The 27835-nt window shown below is 42.7% G+C and overlaps 8 protein-coding genes across 8 annotated transcripts; 3 read left to right on the top strand and 5 right to left on the bottom strand.

Moving 5' to 3' along the window:
• The first annotated feature begins 1376 nt into the window (after window positions 1-1376).
• On the top strand, window positions 1377-4422 carry BCIN_04g06390 (hypothetical protein). Its single transcript, XM_001557761.2, has 3 exons — window positions 1377-2591; window positions 2646-3274; window positions 3323-4422. Exons 1-3 carry the CDS (start codon window positions 1995-1997, stop codon window positions 3729-3731), a joined length of 1635 nt encoding a protein of 544 aa, XP_001557811.1. The 5' UTR covers window positions 1377-1994; the 3' UTR covers window positions 3732-4422.
• A 2141-nt stretch (window positions 4423-6563) lies between these two features.
• On the bottom strand, window positions 6564-8291 carry BCIN_04g06380 (hypothetical protein). Its single transcript, XM_024692724.1, has 2 exons — window positions 7940-8291; window positions 6564-7854 (listed from the first exon to the last, which is right to left on the bottom strand). Exon 2 carries the CDS (start codon window positions 7283-7285, stop codon window positions 6737-6739), a length of 549 nt encoding a protein of 182 aa, XP_024548505.1. The 5' UTR covers window positions 7286-7854; window positions 7940-8291; the 3' UTR covers window positions 6564-6736.
• A 331-nt stretch (window positions 8292-8622) lies between these two features.
• On the bottom strand, window positions 8623-11179 carry BCIN_04g06370 (hypothetical protein). The gene is made up of 5 exons (XM_024692723.1): window positions 10733-11179; window positions 10013-10671; window positions 9862-9963; window positions 9345-9810; window positions 8623-9277 (listed from the first exon to the last, which is right to left on the bottom strand). Exons 1-5 carry the CDS (start codon window positions 10962-10964, stop codon window positions 8814-8816), a joined length of 1923 nt encoding a protein of 640 aa, XP_024548504.1. The 5' UTR covers window positions 10965-11179; the 3' UTR covers window positions 8623-8813.
• A 200-nt stretch (window positions 11180-11379) lies between these two features.
• Window positions 11380-14251, top strand: BCIN_04g06360 (hypothetical protein). The gene is made up of 9 exons (XM_024692722.1): window positions 11380-11747; window positions 11798-12125; window positions 12179-12629; window positions 12677-12876; window positions 12933-13058; window positions 13117-13302; window positions 13353-13711; window positions 13759-13926; window positions 13981-14251. Exons 1-9 carry the CDS (start codon window positions 11672-11674, stop codon window positions 14109-14111), a joined length of 2025 nt encoding a protein of 674 aa, XP_024548503.1. The 5' UTR covers window positions 11380-11671; the 3' UTR covers window positions 14112-14251.
• Window positions 14252-14271: 20 nt separating this feature from the next.
• On the bottom strand, window positions 14272-16265 carry BCIN_04g06350 (hypothetical protein). Its single transcript, XM_024692721.1, has 7 exons — window positions 16055-16265; window positions 15925-15996; window positions 15426-15877; window positions 15140-15371; window positions 15022-15081; window positions 14658-14969; window positions 14272-14608 (listed from the first exon to the last, which is right to left on the bottom strand). The coding sequence occupies exons 1-7, from the start codon at window positions 16190-16192 to the stop codon at window positions 14297-14299; spliced, it is 1578 nt and encodes a 525-aa protein (XP_024548502.1). The 5' UTR covers window positions 16193-16265; the 3' UTR covers window positions 14272-14296.
• A 337-nt stretch (window positions 16266-16602) lies between these two features.
• On the top strand, window positions 16603-20304 carry BCIN_04g06340 (hypothetical protein). Its single transcript, XM_024692720.1, has 3 exons — window positions 16603-17217; window positions 17269-17490; window positions 17579-20304. The coding sequence occupies exons 1-3, from the start codon at window positions 16635-16637 to the stop codon at window positions 20080-20082; spliced, it is 3309 nt and encodes a 1102-aa protein (XP_024548501.1). The 5' UTR covers window positions 16603-16634; the 3' UTR covers window positions 20083-20304.
• Window positions 20305-22021: 1717 nt separating this feature from the next.
• Window positions 22022-23642, bottom strand: BCIN_04g06330 (hypothetical protein). Its single transcript, XM_001557755.2, has 2 exons — window positions 23027-23642; window positions 22022-22966 (listed from the first exon to the last, which is right to left on the bottom strand). Exons 1-2 carry the CDS (start codon window positions 23518-23520, stop codon window positions 22084-22086), a joined length of 1377 nt encoding a protein of 458 aa, XP_001557805.1. The 5' UTR covers window positions 23521-23642; the 3' UTR covers window positions 22022-22083.
• A 1473-nt stretch (window positions 23643-25115) lies between these two features.
• BCIN_04g06320 (hypothetical protein) lies at window positions 25116-26867 on the bottom strand. Its single transcript, XM_024692719.1, has 2 exons — window positions 26572-26867; window positions 25116-26385 (listed from the first exon to the last, which is right to left on the bottom strand). The coding sequence occupies exon 2, from the start codon at window positions 26371-26373 to the stop codon at window positions 25228-25230; it is 1146 nt and encodes a 381-aa protein (XP_024548500.1). The 5' UTR covers window positions 26374-26385; window positions 26572-26867; the 3' UTR covers window positions 25116-25227.
• Between the last annotated feature and the right edge of the window lie 968 nt (window positions 26868-27835).

The raw sequence follows: 27835 nt of genomic DNA, 5'->3' as shown, positions 1-27835 counted from the left end.
TGAATATAATTGCATCCTTCATTCGGAAAGTATCAGTATCAAGGGAAACAGAATCAGATAATTGAGTGAGAAACAGGATCGCTGCCTATCAAAATCTGGGCGTATCGGCTATCGACAGCAGGCAACAGGAGCGAGAGAATGGGGCGAAGTAGGATCATTCTAATTTTATCGCTCGAAGCGCTCATGTGGATTTGACATGAAAAATCAGCACACCATCATATGTGAATACTTATAATCTCTATTTCAGAATACCACGAAGGACGCAATGGTCTTTATTTGGAGCTGACAACCCAAAGATTCACGGGAAAATGGTTACCACTTGAAAATCCGGTAATATGGACGACAAAGTAACGAAGTTACACTACACATATTGCATGTTTGTCCCGAGGTCTTTTTGATATTAAACTCGACTTGGAGGTTGCAGATTTCCCATGAAATAGAATCCTGGTGGCCTTTGACGCACGATTGGGGGGAATATCCTGGGCCACAGGATTCTTGCGAATTGCTAGACACATAACCATCCGATCTCACTGAGCGATGTGGATCTGGAAGTCATCACTGAATGAAATACTACTCGGTAAGCTGTCGAGTAGGCATATTTAACTGTATCCGAGTACTATGGAGTCCAGTCATGCAAGAAGCCGGTTACCACCTACAGTAGAAGAGCTTTAATGGAACCTGGGGGAATTACTCCAAATCTCAAGGATTCTGGATTTGCTATTATTTCCAATTTGAGCTATCGCTATACAGCGAAATGTACTACACACCACCATCGCACGTGTTTCGCGTTTGTTCGATGAAACAATTACACGCAGCAAACGCCCCCAGCAGATGAGGGTGACATTGAGATCGGTAACGTACATGGAGGAAATGATATCTCCAGAATGGGAAGAATCCTACAGGGTTACTCAAACTAGCGCCGGCACTACATTGATATTGGATTTCGACCCCTTTAGCCTCCTTGATAAGTTCAATCATCAAGGCGAGCATTCCTGAATCATTGGATCGGATGAGATCGCATGGATTCTTGGACGTTCCCGAGGCATCCACAGAATCCATGAAGCTGTGGGATTGATTTATTCCTAGGCCATATTTTATCATAGCTTGGCATTGAATGAGATCAATCATATCATTGCTTGTTCATAGGTGGGTGACCAAGTGAGGATCAAATGCGATGAAGGAATTCCATCCATATCGATTCCTCAAATGTCTTGTCATTTCAAGGCCTCGGCGTGTATTTACAAAGTTACATAATACTTTTTGAGCTCTCGGACTGATGATTAGCCAAGAAGTCAAATTTTACTGTACCGTGGTACGATGAACGATCGAAGTGAATTTCTTCAATTCTTGCTGTTCGCGAGTGTGGTCTGGTGAGTGACGGGTGATGGGTGATGGGTGATGGGAGCAATTGAGCGTGAGAGCGAGGGTGCGGCTCTTTCCTTTCCAAGTGAATTTTCTGATTGGTCAAAACGGGGAGGAGCAACAGAACACGATGGGAGGAACATTATCGTCCCTTCTCTGTATGATCTCGGCACGGAACATTCAAGAAGAAAAGGCACAAGCACCCGAGGGTCCGAGAGCAGTTGTCGGTCTTCTGTTTGGTGGATGGGCGATATTTGGAAGAAATGGAATGGGACGGATATCAACCCTTTCTTCACTCTCGTATGACTACAATACTGTACTGTGCGCACTTCTTCTATATCAAACTCCTTCACTCTCACCTTCGCCTTCAACTTCACAACATTGATTGTTTTTGGTCAAATTGGTCAAATCAATTCTGTCAATTTAAAACGTAAAAACAAAATAATCTTCTCTTCTCTGCGTCTTACCCCCTCTTCTTCCTTCAATTGTCAAACCTTCTACCCTCAAACCTGAACCTTTGGAGTTTGCATTCGATCTTTATTGAGATCGCAAACTCAACCGCCCTTTCCAATACCTTCTTCGAATAAATACGCAAGCCATTCGAAAAGGATCCCGATAGTCAAGTCTTCACCATGACCGACCATTCACAACAACAGTCCGCCATCTCCAATTCTTCCTACTATAGCACGGCAACTGCCAAGCCAATTCCTGCACCTCCATCGGTTTCCAGCGCTCCGCCAGGATGGCTCTACAAACGTATTCGCGTTGGTAAATACCGTCTCCCGTATTACGCGTCGCCACAAATTCAACTGGTCTTGGTTGCACTCGTATGCTTCCTCTGTGTTGGCATGTATAACGCGCTCAGTGGTCTTGGTGGCGGTGGTCAAATTTCTGCAAAGCCGGCGGATAATGCGAACTCGGCGCTTTATTCTACCTTTTCGGTCGTCGGTTTCTTTGCAGGCACTTTTGCAAACCGTCTCGGAATCAGACTCACTTTAGGTTTGGGAGGATTGGGCTATTGTGTCTATGCTTCAAGCTATCTATGCTATAGTCATACTCAAAATACTGGCTATGTCATCTTCGCAGGCGCGTTACTTGGTGTTTGTGCCGGTCTTCTCTGGACAGCTCAAGGTGCCATTATGATGTCTTATCCACCGGAGGAATCGAAAGGAAAATACATCTCCTGGTTCTGGTCCATCTTCAATCTTGGAGGTGTCTTTGGTGCTTTGGTATGTTCAATCGCGCCGGGTTTTTATGAATTGCGTACTAACAATTACTTTCAGATCCCACTTGCCTTGAATATCAACGACACTTCAAATCATGTTGTGAGCGATGGTACATACATTGGTTTCATCATTCTCATGTTCATCGGTGCACTCAGCGCGTTATGCCTATGCGATGCGCATAAAGTTCGACGTGCCGATGGATCTCATGTCATTCTTATGAAGAATCCAACTTGGAACACCGAAATCTGGGGACTTTGGTACACACTTAGGAATAATGTCTATGTCTTCCTCCTGTTTCCAATGTTCTTTGCGTCCAATTGGTTTTACACATATCAATTCAATGGTGTCAACGGCTCACATTTCAATACACGAACTCGAGCGCTTAACAATATTTTATATTGGTTCGCACAAATCATCGGTGCTTTCTTGTCTGGCTATGCCTTGGATATTCAAAGATTCAAGAGAACTACTAGAGCTAGAGCCGGTTTGATTGTATTGATCATCCTGACTGCCGCTATTTGGGGTGCAGGTTACGGTTTTCAATCTAGTGTTCCTGATCGTGATGTTACTGGTAAACTTGATTACGAGGGCAAGATGGATTGGACAAGTGAGGGTTATGCTGAGGGATTGGTGTTGTATATTGCCTATGGATTTTATGATGCTGTCTGGCAATTATCGGTTTACTGGTATGTATTATTGTCTCGAAACTATTCATCATGACTAACACTTCGCAGGTTCATGGGTGCACTTTCCAATTCCGGTAGAAAGACAGCAAATTTCGCTGGTTTCTATAAGGGTATTCAGTCCGCTGGTGCTGCTATTGCTTGGCGTATCGATGCAATGGAATATCCATACCTTACTCAATTCGCCATTACATGGAGTCTTCTTGCTGGTTCTCTTGTTGTTGCAGCACCTGTCATCTTCTTGAACATCAAAGAAGCTACATCAATCGATGATGATCTTATTGATACTGATCTTAACTATGCGGACATTATGCCTCAAGCTATTCTTCTTGATGAAGATAAGCATTATAATGGTGGTCATAGCAGTTCAACAGACACACGTCGTCCATTTAATCCCACTCGGGATGACATGGAACTTCCTCATCTTCGCCATGAGAAGAATTCCGAAGATATGGCTTAGACCGGCCACAGAATCCAAGAGTAGGCTGTTACTGTTAGAAAAGTCTATCCTCTCTTGGACCTGACTGGTTTCTTTTCTCTTATTTACGATTCCGATGATTATTTACGCGTGGAAGGATGGAGAGGTTGAAGGTTGTACTTTATTTTCGTTTTTTCTCATCACACAACAGTTGTTACAAACAACTGATGGTGCATGAGTACCGAGTATTTGCTTGAGATAGTATTTTCGATCTTGATTTCGATGCGGACTGTTTATGGATGTGCGAAATGGATGTGGGATGCGAGTTTACAAATAAGCAAATTACGAATGAAGGATCAATGTTTTATCAGAATGGATGGTTGAGATTTTTGCGGTTGAGAATTGATTGTATGAATGGGGCGATGGTTAGGTGGTGGTTGTATGGCATGGCTAGGATTGAAAGCATATGGTTGTGGTACTGATTCTTCAAATGGATTCAAAACTTGAAGTGGATACTTTATACTTTTAATTTTAGAAGTACCACTGATAGGTTTGATTGAAATTTTTGAGTTTCGAACTTTTTTTTTAGATACTGGATGCATGATGCTTGTTGCTTCATACAATATGCCTCTTAGAGCATGCTATTGTTGCAGAATAAGTAGATACTCTGGGTAGTGGTAGTGATGGTAGTAGTGGTGGTGGATTAGATAGTCAATTTATGCGTGGCTTTTTATGATTTTTATATTGATGATGGTGGTGATGATGATTATGTTGTTGATTATGTTGATGATAATGATGGTGACGATGATTATGTAGTGATGTCTAAGTGTTTGATTACATGTATATGGATGTATATGTATATAATATTTTGAGGCAAAATTGAATATGATAAGTTTAGTAATTATAGATTGAGATTTTAGATAGAAGAAGAATTTTTGGATAGTAATTTGAGTGAGATTTTATAGGGGGTTTGGAGCTTGGAGATTGGGATGGATGGTTTGGAGGGATGGAGGGATAGAGCGATAGATAGGGATTTTGGGGTTGGTTCGTGGTTGGTGGTTGGATGAGTGGAAGAGTGGAATGATGATGGTTGTTGTTGATTTTGATGGGGAGGAGAGGAGAGGAGAGGAGAGGAGAGGAGAGGAGAGGAGAGGAGAGGAGAGGAGAGGAGAGGAGAGGAGAGGAGAGGAGAGAGTTTTGGGTTGAGTTGAGATGAGATGAGATGGGGGTGTGTGTAACTATAGAGCCTTTTTTTTTGAGTGGTGGTGGTAGCGGCTTGAATGATTGGGTTATTTGTCTTGCTTTTTGTTTGTTTGTGAATTGTTTTTTTTTTTTGAGATTTGAGATTTGTCTTGGGGGATTAGGTGGTGTGGATTGGGTTTTGAAGTTTGGGTTTTGGATTGTTTTTATAGTAGGGATGGGGTTGAGGTTGAGAAGGGATGGATGGATGGATGAAGGAGACGAGCTCGAAAAGAAAGAGCGGGCTAAAGGTAGAGATGGTGTAGAAGGAGATTATTCCAAAGGGGGAAGGGAGTACAAATGAATGGATAGATGGATAGATGGACCGATAGAAATTTGTATATTTGAATAATTATAAATAAAAAAGGAAGAGAGTATATATATAGAAGGGATTTGGTTTCTTGATTAAATGTATTGTGGATTTTATATCAAGTCAGTATGCAAAGAATACCAGTGTGAGAAAATCATAGAAAGTAGAAAAGATAGTAGAAATCACAATTCTGTGGTTCGATCTAAATTATGTGTACAGAGGATCGGTCCACTGTCGGGTGAGAAATCAGTATTCGCGTAAATGAGGAAAGGGGAAGGGAAAGCGGTGGGAGGTGATGGTGATGGTGATCAATATGTAATAATATTAATATATTTCATAAGCGCGAGATAGAGCGGTGAATGTATCGCAATTAGATACATGGGAACATGTAAGATTGTATACATATCGTACACGGGAAACATAATCTGAAAGTCACATAACATCCATCTCAAGCTAATAATGTTCATCGTTCTTCTTTCTAGAAACCGAAAAAAGAAAATCTATATTTGATCCTGTAATTTGATTCTCTGCATTTATATGCTTTCGCTCCAAATGTAGCCCCCCCTTTCCCCCCCTTTCGTTATCGCTGTATGCTGATTCACTCCACTCACCGTGCGTGGCCGTTTAGATCAACTATAATATATGCGAAGACTTCTCTTGTGTGACCTCTACCCTCTTCTACTCTTTTGCAATATGAGTACTGGAAGATAACGATGGTTATAACTTCGTCTAGATTGGTAGATATGAATATCCTGGGTGCGTGATTGGGAGTTGATTGGGAGAGTGAAATGAAGAGTATGCCTGAAGAATATATGTATTCAATTATAGCAACCTGGGTGCGTTTCTGAAAAGTAGTGATCTGTGCGATTCTGGAGGCAAATGCAAGATTCATCGATGTATGGTCAAAAGCATCAAGTGAAGATGTGCATGCTAGAATAGATACTGGTAAGATTTGATCTCATCTGAATGATACAATGGATAGGACAAATTTGCATGACATTGTGGTGACTGGGTTGAGAAATTGTATTGAGTGTTGATAGAGTGGGATGGCTATTTAGAGAGCATGATTTGGTAAATATCGGAGGATTGGAGAATATGATGAGTGGGCGTTATAGCGATGATATTCCTTCGAAGGTGTATTTTTCTTACACTCAACAATTTGGAGACCCTAGATCTATGAAATTTCCAACCCGAATATTGACGAGGTGATAGTGAAGAGGCGCTTTTCACTACCAAGACGTTCCAATAAAATGAGACGTTGTCACATGAAAAATCAAAACCATGTGCAGTGCAGTGCAAGAGACGTAAGTGTTAAGGTGTAGCATTGATACATAGTAATACAAGATTATAAATTATCTCCATCTGTGTACAGAGCATGTGACAAACTTCAATCTCCACAAACAATCATTACTATCCCCAGATACGGCTCTATTGAAAAACAAAACCACTCCTACTATCCAACAAACAATCTCCTTCCAGTGTGCTAGTATTCACACGCTTAAGAAGAGTAGTAAGCGATACCGGCAGAGATGGCATCACCAATAAGCTTAGCGGCAGCTTCAGCTCTGGGGATGGCATCCTCGGAGGTTCTTTTAATCAAGAGTCCACCGAAAGTGTTGTAGTCACTCTGCAAGACTACTAACCACGCGAGAACAACCGTCCTTTGATCACTTGTGAAGAATTCTTTCTTGGCTTTCAAAGCGTCGATAACGTCGGGGATGTCGATGGACAAAGTCGTCTCGATGGTGGCTACAACACGGATGGAATCTTCTGAAGTGTTTGGGGTCTCAAGAGCTGCATCGGTGACTCCTTGCTGATTTGCGACGTGGAGGGATGTGAAGTCGACGTTCACGGTAGTGGAATCAAGAGTTTTCTCCTTCACGCCGTCGAGGGTACTGGTCAAGGCAAGAACTTGGGCATCAATGCTGTTGATATCGGCGATGATGGTGTCTGCGGTAGTGACGGCTTTGACTCCTGCAGCAGGAGCTGCTGAGACGGCGACGGCCATAGTGGCAAGGTAGAAGGCGAGAGCTTTGATGGAGACCATGATTGCAGTTTTTGATTTTTGGCTTAAGAAGCGAAGAATGAAGGTAGTTATTAAGCTTGGTAGTGGATTGAATATGAAGATTGATTGATGCTGTTTGAAAAAATAGAAGAGATCTCACTCTGGTATTTATAACATGCCTCAACAACTGACGAAGCTTGTCAACACCCGCAAAATCACAATATCTCAAAGATCTACAGGACTAGTCGATCTTGATCATCCGGCCTCTACACTTGTAGACCTGAGCTCTGCAAAACCGACGCAGAACTTCCCAGCAATTGAAGCTGAAGAGACGGGTGAAAAGTCAAGGAAGATCGAAGTCTGGTCTGTTCAACACACATCTCCCGGTCACCGCTTGGAACCAAATTGTACGATTTTTGGTGTGCTCTTCCAAGAGAGTCTTTCATCAAAATAGTGTTTATTAAGGTATTTCGGTGTTTTTCCGCCGCCAATCTTCCAGTATCAAGGTTTTTAGTCAGGGGCGAGGCATTCCGGTCATCATGCAAGCATCGTTGCGTCCATTGCGACGGATGCAAAGTTGATTTTTAGATAGAGGGAAGGTGGTCAAAGTTCTAGTATGATTAAGCAATCCCAAGTTAGTAAATTTAGTCTAGATCTCCTCAATGGCTTAGCGCTCTGCAGTGCATTCTACGCTACCTTTACCCAATTAGGCGAACGGGTGTCTTCAAGAGACAAAGAGACCCTCGAACCTTGACATTGATTTTTACCGGCCTTACAGATTTCAGATGCATTCTTGATTGTGAGAAATCCACTGCGATTGCGAAAAGAATTGTGACTGCTTAGGTTGTGACCCTTCAGCCGTCTGTCTAGGCATATTGCTGTTGACACATAAAACAAGCATCTAGAACTCGAATTCGACAATTGATTGTTGACAGAGATTCCAAGAAAGTTACACCGGACGTCCCAGACATATGCATATCACGCAAACAAAAAAGCTTGTGAAAAATAGGGAAACACTATAAAAAGATGCATCAAAACATCATATACCGTAAGACTTGATAATGATCGACAACGACTATTGTATAAAATTGGAAAATAGCGGTGGATGTAGGAAAAAGAAGCTAATGCCACCTCAATCCGATCCGAGCTAAACCTTATTCCTTTGTCGATCCACTAATTTCTGTTCCACCTCAGCGCTTGTTTCACATTTCCATTCGTACCTGCATAGATTGTATCTTTGAAGGTTTCAAAACTTTATGATTTCATTTTTCCTTCAAAGACTTTATACTGTGTAATCGAATAACTTCAATAAAAAAGATGGCGGGGGAGAAATGCAAAGAAAAGGGGGGAAGCACTCTAGGAACTCATTCCAATCGAATTGGACAATGATTAGATTCGGAATGGAAAGTCTGGTACATTCTCTATAAACTGGAAAACGAGTCAAAGGGTATCGAATGGTATGATGGTACAATTAAACATCTAGAATGTTGATCCCCATTTAAGAAGGCTAGGGAATCCTTCTAGGGCCCTTCCCTATCAAGTATTACACGCTCTGCTCATACAAATAAAATTACTTAAGTTCAACCTCATCACCATGTCCATTGGGATAAGGTATATCTTCATCTTCAGGAACTGACCACTTCTGATAGACCATCTCACCATGTTGCACAAAGTGCCCTTCGTTATCAATACCAATAACAGGATCTCTCTTCACTTCCAATATAGCCCCGCCCAAAAACAAAGGAACTGCAAAACGAAAGACCATGTAATAAATAAAACCAGCTAGAACGAGTGTCCATCCGATCGTAGGCACAATGTACCAAGGTATCGAACTTCCAGGAGCGGATTCGGGAATCCATAACGCGGCAACCGGGAACGCGTTGGCGACGAAGACAATAATTGCGGTTATGAGACTGAACCATCTATTTACTGTGGAGTATGTGTTCCATTCGTCTGTCTCTCTTGATCGCATCCATATCATGCCAAAACTGAGACATATTGCGACCATTGCATCGATTGGGTATGTGTAGATTTCTGCCAGAAATTATCAGTGAATATTTCGAAGACAAAAAGTAAAAGTGAAATTCGAGAGGTCACTTACCAACAAGCAATGGGTAAGCATCCCTGGACTGAGGGATACGAATTGATGCGAGAATCAGAATCGTGGAAAATCCACAGTGAAGTACGAGAGCTGGAAGCGGAATTGGCTCGAATCCGGCCCGTTCTGGCATAGTTGTGACTCTTTCCTGTGGAGGATGCTCAACCGGCTCTTCAACTTGTTTCGATCGCTTCAGTTTCTTGGTTACCCATTCAATAATGTTGACGTTTTTGGCAAATACCAAAGAGAATGGAAGTATCCCTTCTTTCGCAATCTCCTGCTTGACGCGAGCAGCGGTAAAAGTGGTGACAATGACATTGCCCAAGCTTGAGACAGCGAGACATGCATCCATCAGTTGACTTGCTCGCCGTTCATTCCAAGCTTGACCAATGGTTCGCCTGAAGAATTGTTCGACCACTGTATCACCATCTGGGAAATCACCATTCTGTGGTACTACTACTACTATCATCTGGATTTGTCGTCAGCCTGGTTTCATGGACCCCTCAAGATTCATACAAACATATGATATGTTAGTTAGCAAGTATAACAGACACATTATTCCAACAGTCCATAGAGATATCCCTCGAAACCTAGTGGTTGGCTTTTTGATTTCACCAAGGACCTGAAGGAATTTTAGTTAAACAACAAAGATTGGCCAACACGGTACCCACATAGTTTGCTTGGTTCCACCCACCGCATGTGAATATAATATTAAGGTATGCGGCTGCAAATCCACGAGCATGGTCTCCTTTCCCTAGTTCTTTGAAACTAGTACTTGTGTCGAGGTTAGTGTACGATAGCGGGTCGCGATCGAAGTGTTCAGTATGATTGTTCAGCACCATAAAGCCCATTATAATTATCATGATAAGCATCAAGACTTTGGTCACCGCGAAAACACTGTTCAAGTGAACACCAAACATCCTGCCTAGTGCATGCAGCAGAGTAACGAGCCAGGCAGTACCAAGAGCGATTCCTTGCACGGCGCCTTTTGGTGGATCATTTATTCCTGCTGCTGCGAGACAATGAACTGCAAACGAAACGCAATTGGCGGCAGAATTTCCGACGACTACGAATATGAAGCCAAACATACAAGTTGCCATGTATTTAGGATGTTTCGCGAGGAATTTGAGATAGTTTAGTTCACCACCACTTCTTGGAACAGCTTGGATTTCGCCAGCCATCCTCCGCCGTGGAATTGTGAGGCCATACTCGACGTACATTAACGTGCCAGCCATGCTAGCTATAAAGCCCAAAGTCCAGAGAATGAGACTAGCCCCGATATTCCGATCTTGTTGTATAATAGTGGTTGGCGACTCGAAGATCCCCGTCCCTGAAAATTTGTGAGTAATGATGGCTGCAGAGGCAAGTTGGGTTATAGGAAGATGACATACCCATCATCCGATTTATTATGATACAAGCGACTTGGAATCGACTCAACAAATCTTTGTCCTCTGGAGACTTTGTAAATTCTTTCGAAGAGTTACCGATAGCTTCCTGCTCGTCCAAGTATATCAAATCATCAACACTGAGGCCACCAAGACTGATATTGCTCCGGTCTTGATGGAAACTCTCTGGGGGTACCGCCATGGTTGATGATTGGTGTTGCGCCGGATCTCTCTTCATGGATTCGATCAATTCAGAGTTCTGATTTCCGGTGAAGCGCGATTTATATGCAGATGAATAGCAATTGGCTACATCGAAATGTTGAGTACTTCAAATATGAAGGAGGGGTTGGCTGAGCCATGACGGCTCTGAAGTATTTGAGCTAGGCCTCGCCCGCACCCGTAAAGGCGTCGGTGAGCTATTCTGTGTGACAGCCTCATTCTTGATATCTTGTCGGATTGAGACAAGGACAAGAAGCCAAGTTCGCAAAATGAGTGAGATTGGGGTCACACTCACGAGGGTGGCAGGGAATTTATTTAACTAAAATTATTGGCTGCGCCCCCGCGCCCCTCATTCTCTCTAGTTATACAAGGAAACAATAGCTTCCTTCACAGGGCTTAGGTGTAGAATATTCATCTGACAGAAAGATAAATATGGGACGGAGAGGATTTGCTTATATTTCCATGTGTTAAGCCGTCATAAAATAGTTCGAGCTGTCACTTTGTTAAACGACCGCGGTACGATAAGCGGATGGTGGAAATACAATAGCTAGTCGTAGGCAGCCAGGATTGCAAACAGGGCTACACACTACATTTTGACAGAGACAAGTACTTGTGGTTTTTGGCAATTTTCTTTCCAGACTGTTGCTGTCTCTATCCCTTTCTTTGCTTTTAACATGATACTATTGCGCGCGATATTGTGGAAATCTCTTAACAAGGGACAAGGTTATGATGATGGAATTTTTTGACCACATGCGGGTCCTTGCCGATAAGCTTCACGATCGCACTCGTATCTCTCTGCCTCGTAAGCAACATGCACATGCAATTCGTTACTGGATTTCTAATTTTCGATAGATTCTCACGATTCGAACTCCGATAACAATTTGGAGGGAGAACTTGACGAACTTATAAAGTATCTATCGACAATCCACGCCCGTTTTCTCGATGTTCAGGGCACTTCGGGGCAGAATGGGGATCCTCGTTCGTCTGGGGAACTTATTAGAATCTTGATCAGCGTTCATGCAAATCTCCAAGCTACATTGCAGTCGATAGAGGAAGAAGATGAGAAAAGTTATACAGCTAAAAAGGCTTTTCTCTGGAACTCGGAACGGCTGAATTCAGTTGCGGAAGCCATAGCTATTGAAAATCACAAATTGAGAGTATTGCTCTGCACTTTCGACCCGTAAGTGTCTTACTGCCAGCCGATGAATCTAGCACATATTAATTCTTTTACAGAGATGAAAATGTTGAAACTGCCATTCCTCTAGAATGGAGAAGGTGGAGATTGCGGAAAATGGAGGGCTACGTCGAAACGGAAATACAAAGATGTGGGAGACAGAGATGCGAAGTAAGCCGACTGGATGGCTATAACTACCAATTTAAGTGGAACAAATTGAACGATGCAGAATACTTGAGCCATATTTCTGGAGACAAACTTTGCAAAGTTTCGGCCAAATCTTGGGAATTTTTTATTCAATGTTTCACTCGAAATCTACAAATCGCACAAGAAGAGTCCTGTGGACCTTCGGATAGGTGGATACATCTTATGATCTGCTCGCACTACTTGATGTCCGCTCGAGACTCTCGAGAGTATCGCCAATTTGTTACCTATTTCAAACATCCACAAGATTTATGTATCATTGATACGGGCTTCACTTTACATCATTATATAACGGAGTTGGAGATCGTGAGTAGCTGCCACTCTTTGAACCGCCCAAAGCTGACAATCCACAGCTGCTCTTCGGCATTCTTACTGAACTAGAAACAGAATACCTCAATCCTGATGATGTTCAAGAAAGAACTAAGAAAAGAAATTCGCAGCAATCGACGCCATTAATCCCTCAAACTCCTATAGTACAAGAAAGGCATGAAAGTGTCTCAACTGGGTCGACTCAGTCCATGGGCATCGATGAATACGGAGTTATTTTCAAATGGTAAAACGATCGGTAATTCCACGATATATTCATGTATAGATACTAACATTCGTTAGTCAACTCGGTGGCGAGCAAGTTGATCATGTAATGAAGATTCGAATGGATGCAGAGGGTGCGTTGACTTTGGATTTCGACGAGGAATTACGTCTTTGGCCCAACACCCTGCAAGCGTTCAGAGAATTGTAAGTATGCAAAATCAAACTGTTGACGTGATCATGAATTTTGACTCCTACATAATAGAGATTTACGACGAGCTTCTATTTACCCCAATTATCTTACCCCTGGAATTTATATGTGTGATTTAACCTTGGAGAGAAAACTACGTGGACGATCTATTATCACGAGTGGCTGTTTGTTCTTCCAAAGCTCAACAAATTTGAAGGAGTTTCAAAGGGCACTGACGGGATACAAGGTCTTAGTAGACTTGTTCGTTTTTTCAATCTCTTTCAAAAATCAACATCTGCTAATTCTTTCAGTCAACGGGGCATCAAAGTTCGGACCCTTGAAAAGTATCAATTTAAAAGCAAAAATGCGATTACTGGCAGACTACAAATTTGGCTCAAAGACTTCAGTAGGGGGAATGATTCTACTCAAGTTGGCGCAAGCTCTTCGCTCCGAAGAGCGTCGACATCTCTCTCAGCCATGAGTAGGACCACTTTTGCTTCGATAGCCACGCTGAAGGCACAACAAGCTATTCCTGGTTCACATCTAACTACTATTGACGAAGGCAGTGGCTTACAAATAGAGATGCCCGTTCCTCCACTTGTCATTATGTTTGTTGAATCGTCGTCGAGAGATGGGAAGATCCAACGAGGACAGATCCTAGCATTCAAATGTAAGCAAGCAGAGCCCCACCTTAGTTAGTTACTAAAACCATCATAGTTGCAGAGCACTCGAAGCTTGACCGAAAAAAATGCAAGCCTGATGACAAGTTTCCTCGCTGCTTTGTGCTTCACCCTGTCCGCTGCGACCTTGAAATCGGACCTTTGAAGTTTCCGCAGAATTCTAAAGAACTCAGCTGGCTCGAAGTCTCTTTTTCAAAGGATGAAGGTAAATTGCGACCCAGTAACAGTTATGTGTTAAATGCTGAAATATCATCGATAGAAAGGGAAATTTTTACGAGACAACTTGAAGATGCAAGGAAAATATACCATCGACGTACGGAACAACATAACCAGGGCTTGAAATTCATGCAGCAGGGTCGTCATAACACCAAGGAGTACGGCGTGGATTAATAACGACAAATAGTGTATAGTTTTTCATGATTAAAGAAACCAAGGCGACGGAATTGGTAGCATTTGGTGCACCTTGTATATACTTTCTGGGTTCATAAGCCTGTTGTACACTATGGTTCCACTTATTGAAAACCACCTCATAAATTGAGTCTTTCCTATATATATAATGGGATTTAATTATTTCGCTAAGCTAACATTCTCTCTAACTCATCTTCGGAGAGGAAGGTACCTCTTCGTCTTGGAGCTGATGGTCCATTGATAATTTCATCCCCTTTTTGTAATGATTTATCTAATGAGGTAGACTGGACGACGTTTCTCTGCTCTGCCAAGCTAAAGACCATACTATCTATATTGCTTGAAACGTCTTCATAAAGCAGGTCCGATCTACTGCTATATTTTACCATACCAGAATGGTCGGAGTTTAGAGGTAGATTTCTTGCACCTGGCGTAGCACTATCTTCTACCATGAGAACCTTTTCTCCCACGATCCCGTTCCGCTGTTTCCGCTGTTAGTTGCCCGAAATTTATCATATCAGAGAATCTTACCGTTCTAGGCTGTGAATAATGTCTCTCCCAAAAATACAACACTTCTGGCGCATGCGAAGAGGATCTTTCTTTCCGCTTGCAGCAACTCTCAAATCTGTGTTTTAACTCGATGAGATAGGAAGACGGCGTCCCATTCTCACGATCACGACATAATTGGCCGATCAAAACTTTGTTTGGCTGTGATTTTACAGCTTCAATAAGGGAAGGGTTGTTTAGACCTGCTATTGGAATACCAAAGCCGACAAGTCCATGCCAGGAGCCAAACATCTCCCGTTCATATGGATCACAACTATCTGCAGCTATTAGAAGTGACTGAACAGCGTGAGATCAGCATCTATACCTAGGAAGTCGAGACAAAACTTACCTCCTGAACTATCAGACCTCCAAGACTTTGTCCAATAAAGATTATGGGCCGATTTCGTGTCTGTCACTCGTGTCAGCAACAGTCACTAGTGGCCTAATAGAAATGATATAACGCTTACCGAGGTGTTTCTACGAAGTAGTGTCAATCTATTTAAGAAAGTAATTGCTATGTCCTCAACCTTTTCCATGGATTGACCTCCAGAAACAGTAGACGGATATCCGTACAACAGAATGCGAGTGTTTGGGATATCTTTCGGAAGGAAATCTCTCAGCCACATCTCATGACTACCAGGAGTTGTAGAACGGAAGGTCCCAAATGCGTGTGTTCCAAGACCCACCACAGCTACGATGCTACAGTTTGCGTCAGTTATGAGAAAGAGTCGAGTGAGCGATATATATACATACTCCACATCAGCTTGCAACCCCTCAGAGTTGGCATTGTACAAAGTCGTGAAGTTCAGGAAGTCCGCATCATATTGTATCTGCGGTACGTCTGAACGCGATTGACGATCTAAAATAACTTTTGGTAACTGCTCTGTAGGAAAACCATAGTCTTCTTCTGGAAATGTGACGGTGGCACAATGATATCCTTTGGTATGAAGTGCGAGACTCCGTATCTTGGGCTTGCTGCGAAATTCTCTCTGCACAATTATCTCAACAACTTCTCTCGTGTATGTTACGGGTATATTCTTGATACGAATAGTATCTGGTCTGTCTTTTGCTGCAGGCGGTTGGGGGATTTTCTCTACATCGGAACTTGCAGGTGGTACTACCCCCTTTCCTTTGTCTGGCTTTGACAAAGGATCGAGTTCTCGCCATAGACCTTGCACCTTAATACGACATAGATTATGTACTTTCTGTGATCTTTAGTTGTATGTCAAATAGTTATATCGTGCTATAATACCTGTAGCTCCTCAGATTTGGGTGCCTCATTGCCTGGCAGCTGAACTTCATAATCATATTTTTGCGCTCCGGACTAATTGTGAAATGTTAAGTTTACAGTTGATCCGAGGATTTCCATGACAAATACTGACAGCAGACTTTTTTCGAATCACTCTCGCATGTTTACCAAAAAACTTATGAACAATGCTCTCGATAGCAACAGTACATTCGTTTCGGTCACCAGAGACGGTGCATACAAAACACAAAACATCGTCTGAATTTCGACTCATTGGAAAAACAGGCTTTTGATTATACCTGCGCGAAAGAGATAACGGATTTTCTAAAGAGAAAAATAAAATTGTCTAGATATTCCACACGCGGGGTCTGTTAATGTGCCTCGACCAGGCTGCAAGGTATATTTCAATGTTGAGGCTCAATGTGGAGAGAATACTCGAGCTGATCATTTACTTGTTTTACTTGATTCTCGGGGGCTGTGTCCCAATGAGGAATTGCTTACATGCACCCATGCAACATTGGCGTTGTGTGACTGGTCATATGTCTTATCGCTCAGCCCGAATGTTCGCCCTGTGGAATGAAGGTATGCGATCAGGGCAGTGCTCAACTCGTGGCATCGATGTTCCCTCGGTGAGGGGTTGATAAAGAAGAGATGATACCAGGTAGTTGGAAACACTACTGCATCGACTTTCAAACTTAACAACAGACTTCATAACAATGTCTCCCTTTCGGAAATCCCCAGTAGAAAGTGTGGAAAAATCAAACAGAGTCCCGTCTTACCGGTCAGCTGACCATCCAAATCCCCAATGGCAAGAAGACATGAAGATAAGGACGCCTTCATTTGGCACATCAAGCCTTGCGACCGGAAAGGAAACTACTAGTTCTTCAATGATAGTATCCCAACAGCCAATAAACATTGACGATGTATGGCGAGAAGTACGAGCACTTGAACGCCACAGGTTCGCATCATCTAGGTACCGTAAAGTTGGGAAGACAATTGAGCCAGTGATAGATTTTTTAACGAGATTTTCTCCTGTGGTGGATATGATGGTTCAGGGGACCAGTAGTGCTTCTTTAGTGTGGGGTTCTTTGAAAGCTGTTTTGATGGTTGCTCAAACTTCGGCTACTTATTTTTATTATATCGATAACGCTATGTTGAAACTTAGCGACATTCTATCCATATCGAGTCAGTATGAAAGGATGTTCGCGACGGAAGTTCGTGTAAGAACTGCCTTGTCGGATTTGTATGATGAAATTTACCTGTTTCTGGAAAAAATTCGAAAGTCAGTTTCTGCTAGCTGTTAGTAAAACATCCCCTGATTTTTTCTATCCGGTTCTGACAAAGTGTTAGCGTTGAAGATCTTTCTCAAGAACCTGAAAAAGTCTTTCGAGACAGAGTTTAAAGATAATTTGGAACATATTGAAAGATATACTCGAGTTTTCAATGATGAAATTACGCTTGCACATCGAGTCAGGATGGATGCCTCGACTAAGCAAATTCAACAATTAGTTGGAACTATTGCTCTAGACAATGTAGATCTAGTGAACCGAGCAGATAGTCGAGATGCATATCGTGAGTCCAAACATACACCCATGGCTATCTTTTACTGGACCTTTTACAGTATCTCTACACAAATTACTTGGCTAACGAGCACAAATAGACACCAAAGATGCAATACTAAAATGGTTAACCCAGGTTGACCCGAGTGAAGATTATTACCGAGCTCTCAAAAGACGCTCACCAGGAACTGGAGTATGGCTACAAGACGATCCCAGGTTCCGCAGCTGGAGACACTGCACCAATCCTTTAACTGACCGCTCGATATTGTGGGTTCATGGCCGGCCGGGATCAGGCAAAACAGTGTTAAGTACTACTGCTATTGAACACCTTCAACTTAAGTTGGACAAAAATTTGGAAATATTGGAGAACAAAATGGCCTCTGTGGCTTATTTTTACTGCGATTCCGGGGATATCAGAAAAAGGTCGACGCTAGAGATTCTTGGGTCAATTTTGGCACAGTTGATCGTACCACTTCACGACTTTCCGAACGAAGTCAATGAAGCGTATCATCGAGCCAGAAAATATGGAAGACAACACTTATCAACTGCGGACGATATTGTCTCTGTCATCAAACATGTAGTCAAAGACTCTCCAACTTGTTACATTATCATTGATGGAATAGACGAATGCAGCGATCCAGCTGACGTCACAAAGATATTTGCGGATATTGCAACAGGCTACCACAATCTTCGACTAGCTCTTTTTTCTCGTAATCTTCCTACTATTGCATTCGGGCTAGACAAAGTGTCACATGCAATGATAGAGCTGGAACCCTCATTAGTACAGCCAGACATCGACAGCTTTTTAACGAAATCTTTGAATGATTTACCTGGGAGAGGTACGGGGGCACAAGATCAGGCATTCTCAAAACTGTCGAATGCTTCTGGTGGTATGTTTTTATATGCTGCTCTGGGAGTCCAAAGTCTAGCCGAAGCAGTTGACTCGCAGAGTGTCGTAGACGCCATTGAAAGCATGCCTGAAGGTCTCAATGCATTTTATGGCCAGATACTCGAGAGATTGGGTTCGCAAAGCATTCGAAGACGACATCTTGCCCGTAGAATTCTTCTATGGGTTTGTTGCACAACAAGGCCACTTTCCTGGAAAGAACTCCAGTGCGCTTTGTCGTGGGATGAAACCAAAGAGGTGTTTATGGAGGATCAACGGCCTTTCAAAGATGCTGTCCTCGATCTATGCGCTCCTTTGATTGAGTACCGACCAGAGAAAGACACATTTCATGCCGTCCATACATCAGTTCGTGAGTTTCTATGGAAGTCTCATGGCTTCGAATCCATGTCGGCGAAAGCAACCCAATTTCTTATGACTGAGTCTCACGCACACCAGACAATTGCCGAAGTAGTACTAGCTAGCCTCTCACTACCAGATGTTATTTACAACACAGCTGTTGATGACTTTCGATATCCATTAGCGAGATATTCCACAGAAAATTGGTGTCACCATCTATCGTCAGCGTCATTTGAAGAGAATCTATGTCATAAATATGACAAGTTTGTGGATTCATCTTTGGCTCGATCGACATGGATTATACGTTTTATCCTTTCAAATAAACAGTCATTTCCTTTACAACGTATAGCAAAGTATCAAAAACAAGTTAACGATTGGAAATATCGTAAAGAAAGCTCAACCACCACTTTTGCTGCGGAGGATTTAGCTGATATACAACGAGCATTGATCGAATTGGATCAACTAGATTTAGGCCAGGTAGAATCTATCTCAAACTTTGAACGTGATCTGATCATCCGTGATCTGGCAAGGGCCTTCACAATGGCAGGGAAAGTCGACCAGGCAATTGATATGTTCGAACGGGCCCTTTCCCAGGGACTCCAAGGGGATCCATCGCCAGAATCTGTCCGCACTACCTGGCTTCTCAATAGTCTTGGGATAATGTATGACCAAAAGAACCTTACCGATCTTGCTTTGCAAACACAGTTAAAAGCTTTATCAATTCAGAAAAGATTTCTCCCCCCTGATCATCTCGATCTCGCATTAACATTAAACGAGTTGGGTCGAGAAACACGACATCTTGAGAGATACTCCGAGTCTGAACAATACCACCTCCGTGCTCTCAATATTCTACGTCAATCTCTTCCCGAGACGGACTTACAAATAATCTGGACCCTCAATACCCTCGCTCGTTGCTACCGTTTTCAAGGTCGCTACCCCGAAGCACTTACTCTCCATGAACTTGCCCTCAGCGGCCAAATCAAGCTCATGGGAGAAGATCATCCACATCCCATACGAACGCTATCAGATATTGCAAAAGTGTTGAAAGCCCAAGGAAAATTCACAGAGGCGTTGGAAATCATGGGAGATATGTATGAGAGAAGAGTTCGAGTGCTAGGAAAAGATAACCCGGATACGTTGTGGACGATGAATGATATTGGGATGGTGTGGGAGGAGATAGGTATGCAAAGTGGGGATGTGGAGTGCAGGAGAAAGGCAATCGAATGGCATGAGAAGGCGTGGGAAGTGCAGGTGAGAGTGTTGGGTGAGGAGCATAAGCATACGGTTTGGAGTCGAGGAGTTTTGGAAAGATTGAAGGGGATAGATAGAATGGGTGATGCTGTTACCATTCCCTGGTTGTGATAGGAGGCTTTGAACTTCATTCGGTTTACTTTTATGATTTATGATAAGATGCTTTTAGCTTTTAGGTAGATTCCCTGGGTACATGATTCGAGATGGTGGGGTTTGTGCGAGGCGAGGAATTTGTCTTCTGCGTGAACTAAGATACCATTAAGTTAGTGAATGTATCCCGTCATATATATCTGGCAAAATTGCGAGAGTGTGAAATTTTGGTATAGGTACCGAAAATAGACGTGATGTTAGCGCAGGCGGGAAGTGATGAATAAAGTGAGTGAATCAAGACTACTGACCCAATTTTAAGATCCCATTATATAAAAGTTTTTCCACATTCCAGAATCTGATCAAATAACATGAAGGAAGAATGGAAGTCAGCGACTACCTAAGGAGCTCGAGGTTTAAGATATCATAACCCAGAATCTTCAAAATTAATAGGTATATAGGCATCAAATTAAGATTATTTGATTTTGTCACGCTATGCGTGATATATCGGCTACGGCAGCAACAATCATATTGCGATTGACAGTAAGAAACTTTTTTCAGAGAAATAAATAGAAATTTGTTGAAATAGCAACCATTAATGAGTAGACTTGATGATATCTCAAGAACAATCCATGTATAACTAGAGAGTGTTCCAGGTCCTTTTTTATGGATATGTAATTAAGACACGCTCGCCACTTCCTTCTAGACTTCATAAATGATGTCTTTGGTTATTTTTGAGATTCTGAAGAGACTGATTCATTGCTGAGAGTACCTTATATAGGGCCAGTGACTTGGAATGAGATGGCTAGGTAATGATAAGCTGGACGAAAAGAGGCAACGATACCAGTGAATAACAAGTTACTGCAGCTGCGCAACAAATGCACGGGTACTCTAGATACAGAGACCACTAAATATAAAAGATCCAGAGACACTAAAAAGTCTAAACCCAAAATCAACTCCTTGCACCTCTCGAACCTTTGAGGTGTGTGAGGACTGGTGAGAATTCTTATGATGGAATTTTGAGAAAGATCATTTTCTTCTTCTTTTCTGTACTTTACAAACATGAGGAAAAGATAGATGAGCTGATCTTAATTTCGACATGTATGTCATTGACTGTAAAGTGACATATAATAATGATGAGTTAACCAAAGAATTTCGACAAGCAGAATCAAATTGGACGGATCATCGACAGTGAGAAAGGTCGTCCAGGACAACAAGCAGATCTATGGTGACGAATTTTATGATATGTCTTATCAAAGGATGCACATCATTCTAGAATAGAAAGCGCATATTTAGAGCAGCAATACTTCATCCTACCAAGTACAAGACACAGACGCTGACGCTCCTTCCAGCATGGTTTATCGGATCACCAGAATTATGAATTCCCCTCAGCATCTCGAAGAAAGTGAAGGGATTTAAAATAAGACTAGTGATTCATATTTATGCTTTCCGATAGATTTTCTAAAAACTGAGGCGCGAAAAGCCTCGATAGACAACTCAGAATTCACATCTTTGTACTCAATGTGTCCCACTTGACTACCGCATTCTGGCTATGAAACACAAATGACAAAGAAAGAATTACCCAATTGGAAACAGAAGCAGAAATTTATCGCTACCAGAGAAACGAGCGGGAAGTCCGGATATGGTTTGATTCTTGATTCCACGGTATCTTTAAGATTGCCACTTTTTGGAAGATGCTGCGGGGTTCCAAAATCGCGGAATGATTGGATGATGAAAAAAGATATGGCGGTAAAATTGCAATTCAATTGACGATGATGCATATCTAATGAAAGGATAAGTTTTGATCGTAAGGTCCGCCGATTATTTTGACCTTGCTATGTATGTATAAAGGACGTGTGAAGTAATCATTCCCGCCAGTGAAATAAGACTTCGGCACACTTAATGATTGATGGAGATATCACAGTCCACGATATAGTTGATGAATATTGAAAACTGAAAAAATTGATACAAGGAGCTGTATTGCAAACATGGGTATTGAATTATCAAAAAACATATTCAGGAGGATTAAAACCTCGCTTCCACCTTCTTCTCCACATCACCCAAAGCCCAAGCACTAGACTTCGTCTTACTTCTCACACTGGTAGCTTGCTGCTCTGTGAATCCTTTTGCCTCAACAGCTGGGTTGTAACCCAACTTATTCTTCTTTCCAACGTCAGCGGAGTCAACAGGAGCATTTGCCTTCCCATCAGCACGCTTATATACAGTCACTACAGCAGCCCCGCCCAATCCAAGATTGTGTTGTAAAGCTACTCTTGTATCATCAACCAATCTGTTGTTTGCCCATCCACGAAGATGCCAGACGAGCTCAGCGCACTGTGCAATCCCTGAGGCTCCGAGTGGATGACCCTTTGAGATCAATCCGCCGGAGGGGTTGATGACCATCTTGCCGCCATATGTAATATCACCTGCTCTGACCATCTCGTGTGCCTTTCCTGGCGGGGAAAGACCCATAGAGTCGATAACAATCATCTCGTTGGCCGAGAAACAATCATGCAACTCGCAGACTTTGATGTCTGCAGGTGTAACCTTTGCTTCCTCCATAGCAGTCTTTGCAGCAAATTTTGTCATCTCAAAACCCATAAGATCAATCGCGGATTTAGAGAATAGCGATGGAGCATCAGTGGCCATACATTGACCAGCAATTAATACTGCTTGTTCTTTGAGATGCGGGCGGGCATCGAGGAAGTCTTGGGAAACTAGAACAGCTGCTGCCCCTCCATCCGATGTAGGACAGCATTGTAATTTTGTAAGAGGCTCATGAATCATGGGAGCCTTCATGACCTGCTCTAGAGTGTATACATCTTGGAATTGAGAGTATGGGTTTCGTTGCGAGTGTTCGTGGTTCACTCTCGCAATCTCCGCAAAATCTTCATTCTTGGCACCATACCTATTTGCGATGAGTTAGCTGCTTGTTACACCATTGAAAATGAAGAAGGAACTGGCATACTTTTCTATGTATTCCCTGCCTGCGTTACCGAACATTTGTGCAGCCCCAGGCGCATTCGTGACGCCCCTAGTAGCTCGCATCATTTCACCCGATGTGCCAGTCGGGTTACTACGATCATTCCAGAAACTCTGCAGCGAACCTGGGTTCATCTTTTCGAATCCAACCACCAATATACAATCCGCACCTCCATGACTAATGACGTTTCTGGCCAAGGCCAACCCGGTTGAGCCTGTTGAACAATTGTTGTTTACGTTGTAGATTGGGATTTGGGTCATTCCAAATTGGTAAAAGACACGTTGTCCGCAGGTCGAGTCGCCATAAACATAACACGCCACGCCTTGGTCGACATCGTCATAATTGATTTGTGCATCAAGCATAGCCTTGATACCAGCTTCAAAACCAAGCTCAGTGTAATCGACTTTACCCCTTGGCTTGATGAATTTGGTCATGCCGACGCCTAGGACGTAGCATGGTTCATTGCGTTTGATAACCATTTTGAAATTATAGATGATTCCAAACAAGTAACGATTATTCTCGTGGTTTCAATCGTACAATCAAAGAGTCGTAAAGTTATGATATAGATTTATAGATGAGAGATGGAGGTGATTAGAGAGCCTTATCATGTTCACTTCTGGGGTAACTTTTGCGGGGAAACTACCGAGGCTCGGAAGTGGATCGTTGCCGTTATATCCGGTGCTAAGGTAATGCAAGCGCTATTTGTTAATAAAGGGTTAACGATTTTCAGAGTTCGTGACGAAGAACTGCATGAATTTCTATATTGGAACTAGCATGTTTCCTGCTTTATAACAGCTTGCGAATCTTTTTGTCATTCTTATTGCACGGTATTTGAGCGATTGAAGAGACTACCAAGTGAGAGCTCACTACGCAGTATTGTCATGGCTTCTGTAAAGTACAAGGGGTAATGTTCTATTGGAAAACACGTACTTAGTTTTCCAGCAGCCTCAAACCCCGCGAGAAAAGCTCTGTCCACAGCTTGAATTCATGATTCAAGAAGAGAGTTAGTTTTGAGGTCAAATGGCCAGGGATTCTGCCATGCAAGCTTAATCAGTCATATGTCTAGATAATTATATCATTGTCTTTCTGGTCATTGCAATTACTCGATGTTTGTTGAATCTCGTCACTCACTCACTAACCGAGTCGCCTTGATCGTCTGAATTCATTAATTAGTAAATCACATCCAACATGATCTACTTCTCACACTATACATTGATCTTTATATCATCGCTTGTACGTCGTCGATAGAGGCGGAAATGGCTAAAACAAAAGCTTCGTCCTGACCTTTGATCATGCAATGTGGCTGAAGCCGGTATACAGCTATCTCAATCCAGTTTCACCAATTTTCGTAACGACTTCAGGCATGGAGAGGCAACACGAACGAGCTAATTCATCCCAGGTGCACAAAGGAGTAGCTGTACATAATTAACTCTTGTCTTGTGTATTTCTCAATCGTTAAATAAAAGCGACAAGTAGAGAAACAAAGGAAAACACACCACCCTCGCCGTCGCCCTCCTACCAAAATTTTCCAAAAAAGCAAAATAAAAGCAAAAAACATACAACAGTGGGGATTCGCTGGTGGTCACCCACCCAACTACTAATCCACCGATCTGAAGCTTGTGTATGGCAGAGCGGACGGGATGCCCAATTCTCTTCAGTCTATGGTCGTATGTGTCAGAGGAGCGAGCTTGAGAGATTATGTAGGGATTTTGAAGCAGGTTACAAGTGGCGGGACGGTGGTGATGGGAGAGGAAATCTCAGAAAGAAATATTAGCGGATGTTAGTTGAAGATCTGCATGTCGGATATACGGTATGGAAAAGCTACTAGATGCATTAGTTGGACGGCATCGGAGGGAGCAAACTGAGGGCACTTCGGTTGGGTAGCCACTTTTAGGATTAGCCTCGCTACGCGACGTTGCCCTGAAGAGGATTACGTATAATGAAGTCGGCAAGAATTGGCACGCAGCTATTACTGATGGAATCTCCAGATTTTCTGCAAGTAACACAGTGTCTGACGAGTTAAATGCAAATTGCACTAAAACTCCATGTTTAATCTCACTTTAAACGTTTAATCTGAAAATCGTTGACATTAGTTTTCAGTGTAGTGATAATGACTCTGTACTCACAAAAGGCGTGATAGCCTTTCTTGTATCAAATATTTGATTCCTTCAAAACCCACCAAACTGTTAGACTAAAGCAATGGTCTCCCTCTTAGCCCAATCCACGCTCACTGGTTCCATATGCTTCGTAGAAAAACACACAGGGCCTACTACAGAATAGTAGTTTCCCATTACATCGACAGGCTCATGAGGCCGCAATAACATAGGAAGTCCGACGCCTGCAATATGAGCGATTCTGTCTCCGACTTTCATCAATGACGGACCGGAGCCAATTTCCCCATCTTCTGTTGTGAGGAAGCTTCTCTTGCCTAACATGCTTTGGTAGATTTCTTGCATTACCTGGAGAGCCTCTGGATCTTTCAAAAACTCTTTAACGAGCAGTAGCGTCGCAATTGTTCTATCTTGCTCGGGATCACTGAACCAAGATTCGTTCAGTGCAGTTTGTACATATACGAGCAATTTTCCCACCCCTATGACTAGCCAATGTTGCCCGCCAAGTATTTCTGGCATTAAATGCTCGTTGCCGGGTGCACCAAATACAGACATTGTTGCCCAAAGGGGATTCTTGATGAAGTCACGGGTGGAGGGACTTGCCTTCAACCAATCATATAATAAACTCGTGACTGCTAAACGGGTCACGTTCTGCTCTCGGAATTCGTTGTTATCCGCTGTATTTGATCGAGATGTACCGTCAACGGCCAAGAAATCTTGCCAGTATTGCTCTTCCAACGTCCTAAAGAACGTAATTTTGGAATGAAAAGTCGCCGAAACCTTCAACACACGTCCTTCAACCACACATATCATCTCTATCTCCCCAACTGGTGTATTCATGTGCCGCCTCTTGATGACTTGTGACATGCGCTCCGAGCCCATCTTGTGTATGTATCTGGGACTCAACCAGGTACGGTTCTCTAAAGCCGTGCTCCAATCTGGCAGCCAAGATGGTCCTCCCGGAAGTGCTTGGTGAAGTCCAGAATCGGCAATGAGATGCAGAAATAAATTGTGGCAACCAGTGACATATACAAAGAAATCCAGATACACTAAGTCCAGGGGTCGTTCATCATTAGCCGATGGCGGGGTTACTCGATAAATCAATTCCAGAACTCCATAAAACGCATAGACATGATCATGACTGGTCGATGAACGCCTCATTCGGAGATTTTTCATGACAGAATACCCGGAAAATAAATCAGAATCAACGACCTGGTTCATTGGAAACAGGGACTGCAAAATGTCAGCTGCGGCTAGCAGCGGTGCTACCCATCTATCGAAGCGCAGACAAGCTTGTGATTGCTGGCGTCAGAAATTTGAACGCGTGCAAAGAAGATTTAGCAGCCCAAATCTCCAATTATCAATTACAATTGGGCTTGAGACTGTTAATGTAGCTGGTAAAAGGTATGATGCACTTACTGCTGATAGTGATCAGGCCTGGACATATTCTCAATCCTCAAAATCCAAGCCCATGATGTCTGAGACATTATGTCGGTCCAAGGTGTGACGAATGTTCTAAATGCAGTATCATATTTTTGTCCAAAAGCCGTGGCGTACGAGATCGCTCTTCCCAATTTTGACTCAGAAATATCCGTAAAATAGAATACTCCTCCCATTTGTAGCCAAGAGATCTCAGTTGTTCCCCAGAAAAAGCATGGGTTCGAAGCAAGCATGAATTCCTGAAACGTCCAAGCCCGGTGTAACCACTCACAATCGAAATCGTTTTGTTCTTGAGAAACACCTGAAGACTTTGCCGTTTTTCTCATACCATATATAAATTGACGCAAGCGGAGCCAGCTTTTTGGAAACGAGATAGCATACCGTATTGATTCCGGTACCCAGGAAAACTTTTTCCACGCAATGAATTTGCCGTATTCAAGACTCCAGGCGGCTTTGACGGTGTTCAGTGCCTGTTTTAACAACACGTTATCTTGACCTAGCCGGATATACACTGGGGCAGCGTTTTGATAAATCCAAGGCATAATTGGTATCTGTTTGCCCTCGCCTGACCAAATCATGGGCCCGATGAGGTCTACGAAATATTTGCATTTAAGAAGTAGTCCGTCATGAGTAGTTCGAGGGCACGTCGAGAGCCCTACCCTCGATGGGGATTCTAATCCTAATCCGGGGAGCCAGATACGCTTTACCTTGGTTCGACTGTAGTCCCTAATATCCTAGGAATGCCCCCGGTGAGCCATTGGTCTGAAGTCGTATAGGTGACTAGTTAAGTAATTTCAAGAAGCGAACATAAAAGACAACTTCAAATTCTGCCACGAGAGCAAATGAGCAAAAAAGGGTGGTTTCCTCGAGAACGTGCAGTCAGTAAAAGAACAAATTGACGTGTGCTAACTAAATTCGATGAGGAAGGAATCCATGAAACCGCTTGATTTTGCTCGTTCTAGCCCCTTTTATGGAAGCGCATGTAGAAGTTTAAGCAATGATAAATCACAATCAACGACAATGAAAAGACAAAATGGAAACAGAAATGTTTCATTAACAGGGATGAATAACTTTCGCCGACTGCACATAGCAAGCCCAGCCAGCGGAAGTATCAATTGGCACCAAATAATCTGAGACTACAACCACCCATCTCGCGAAATAACTCTGCTTCCAAAAGGAAAGAAGCAAAGATGCTCCCTATGCTCCCTTAGCTTTTTTCCGTGAAGATCTGATCAAGTTGATG

The sequence above is a fragment of the Botrytis cinerea genome, chromosome 4 (genome assembly GCF_000143535.2).
Source record: "Botrytis cinerea B05.10 chromosome 4, complete sequence".
NCBI classification, from domain to species: domain Eukaryota; kingdom Fungi; phylum Ascomycota; class Leotiomycetes; order Helotiales; family Sclerotiniaceae; genus Botrytis; species Botrytis cinerea.
Note: the sequence above shows the minus strand (reverse complement) of the source record. Positions and strands in the feature narration are given on the sequence as shown.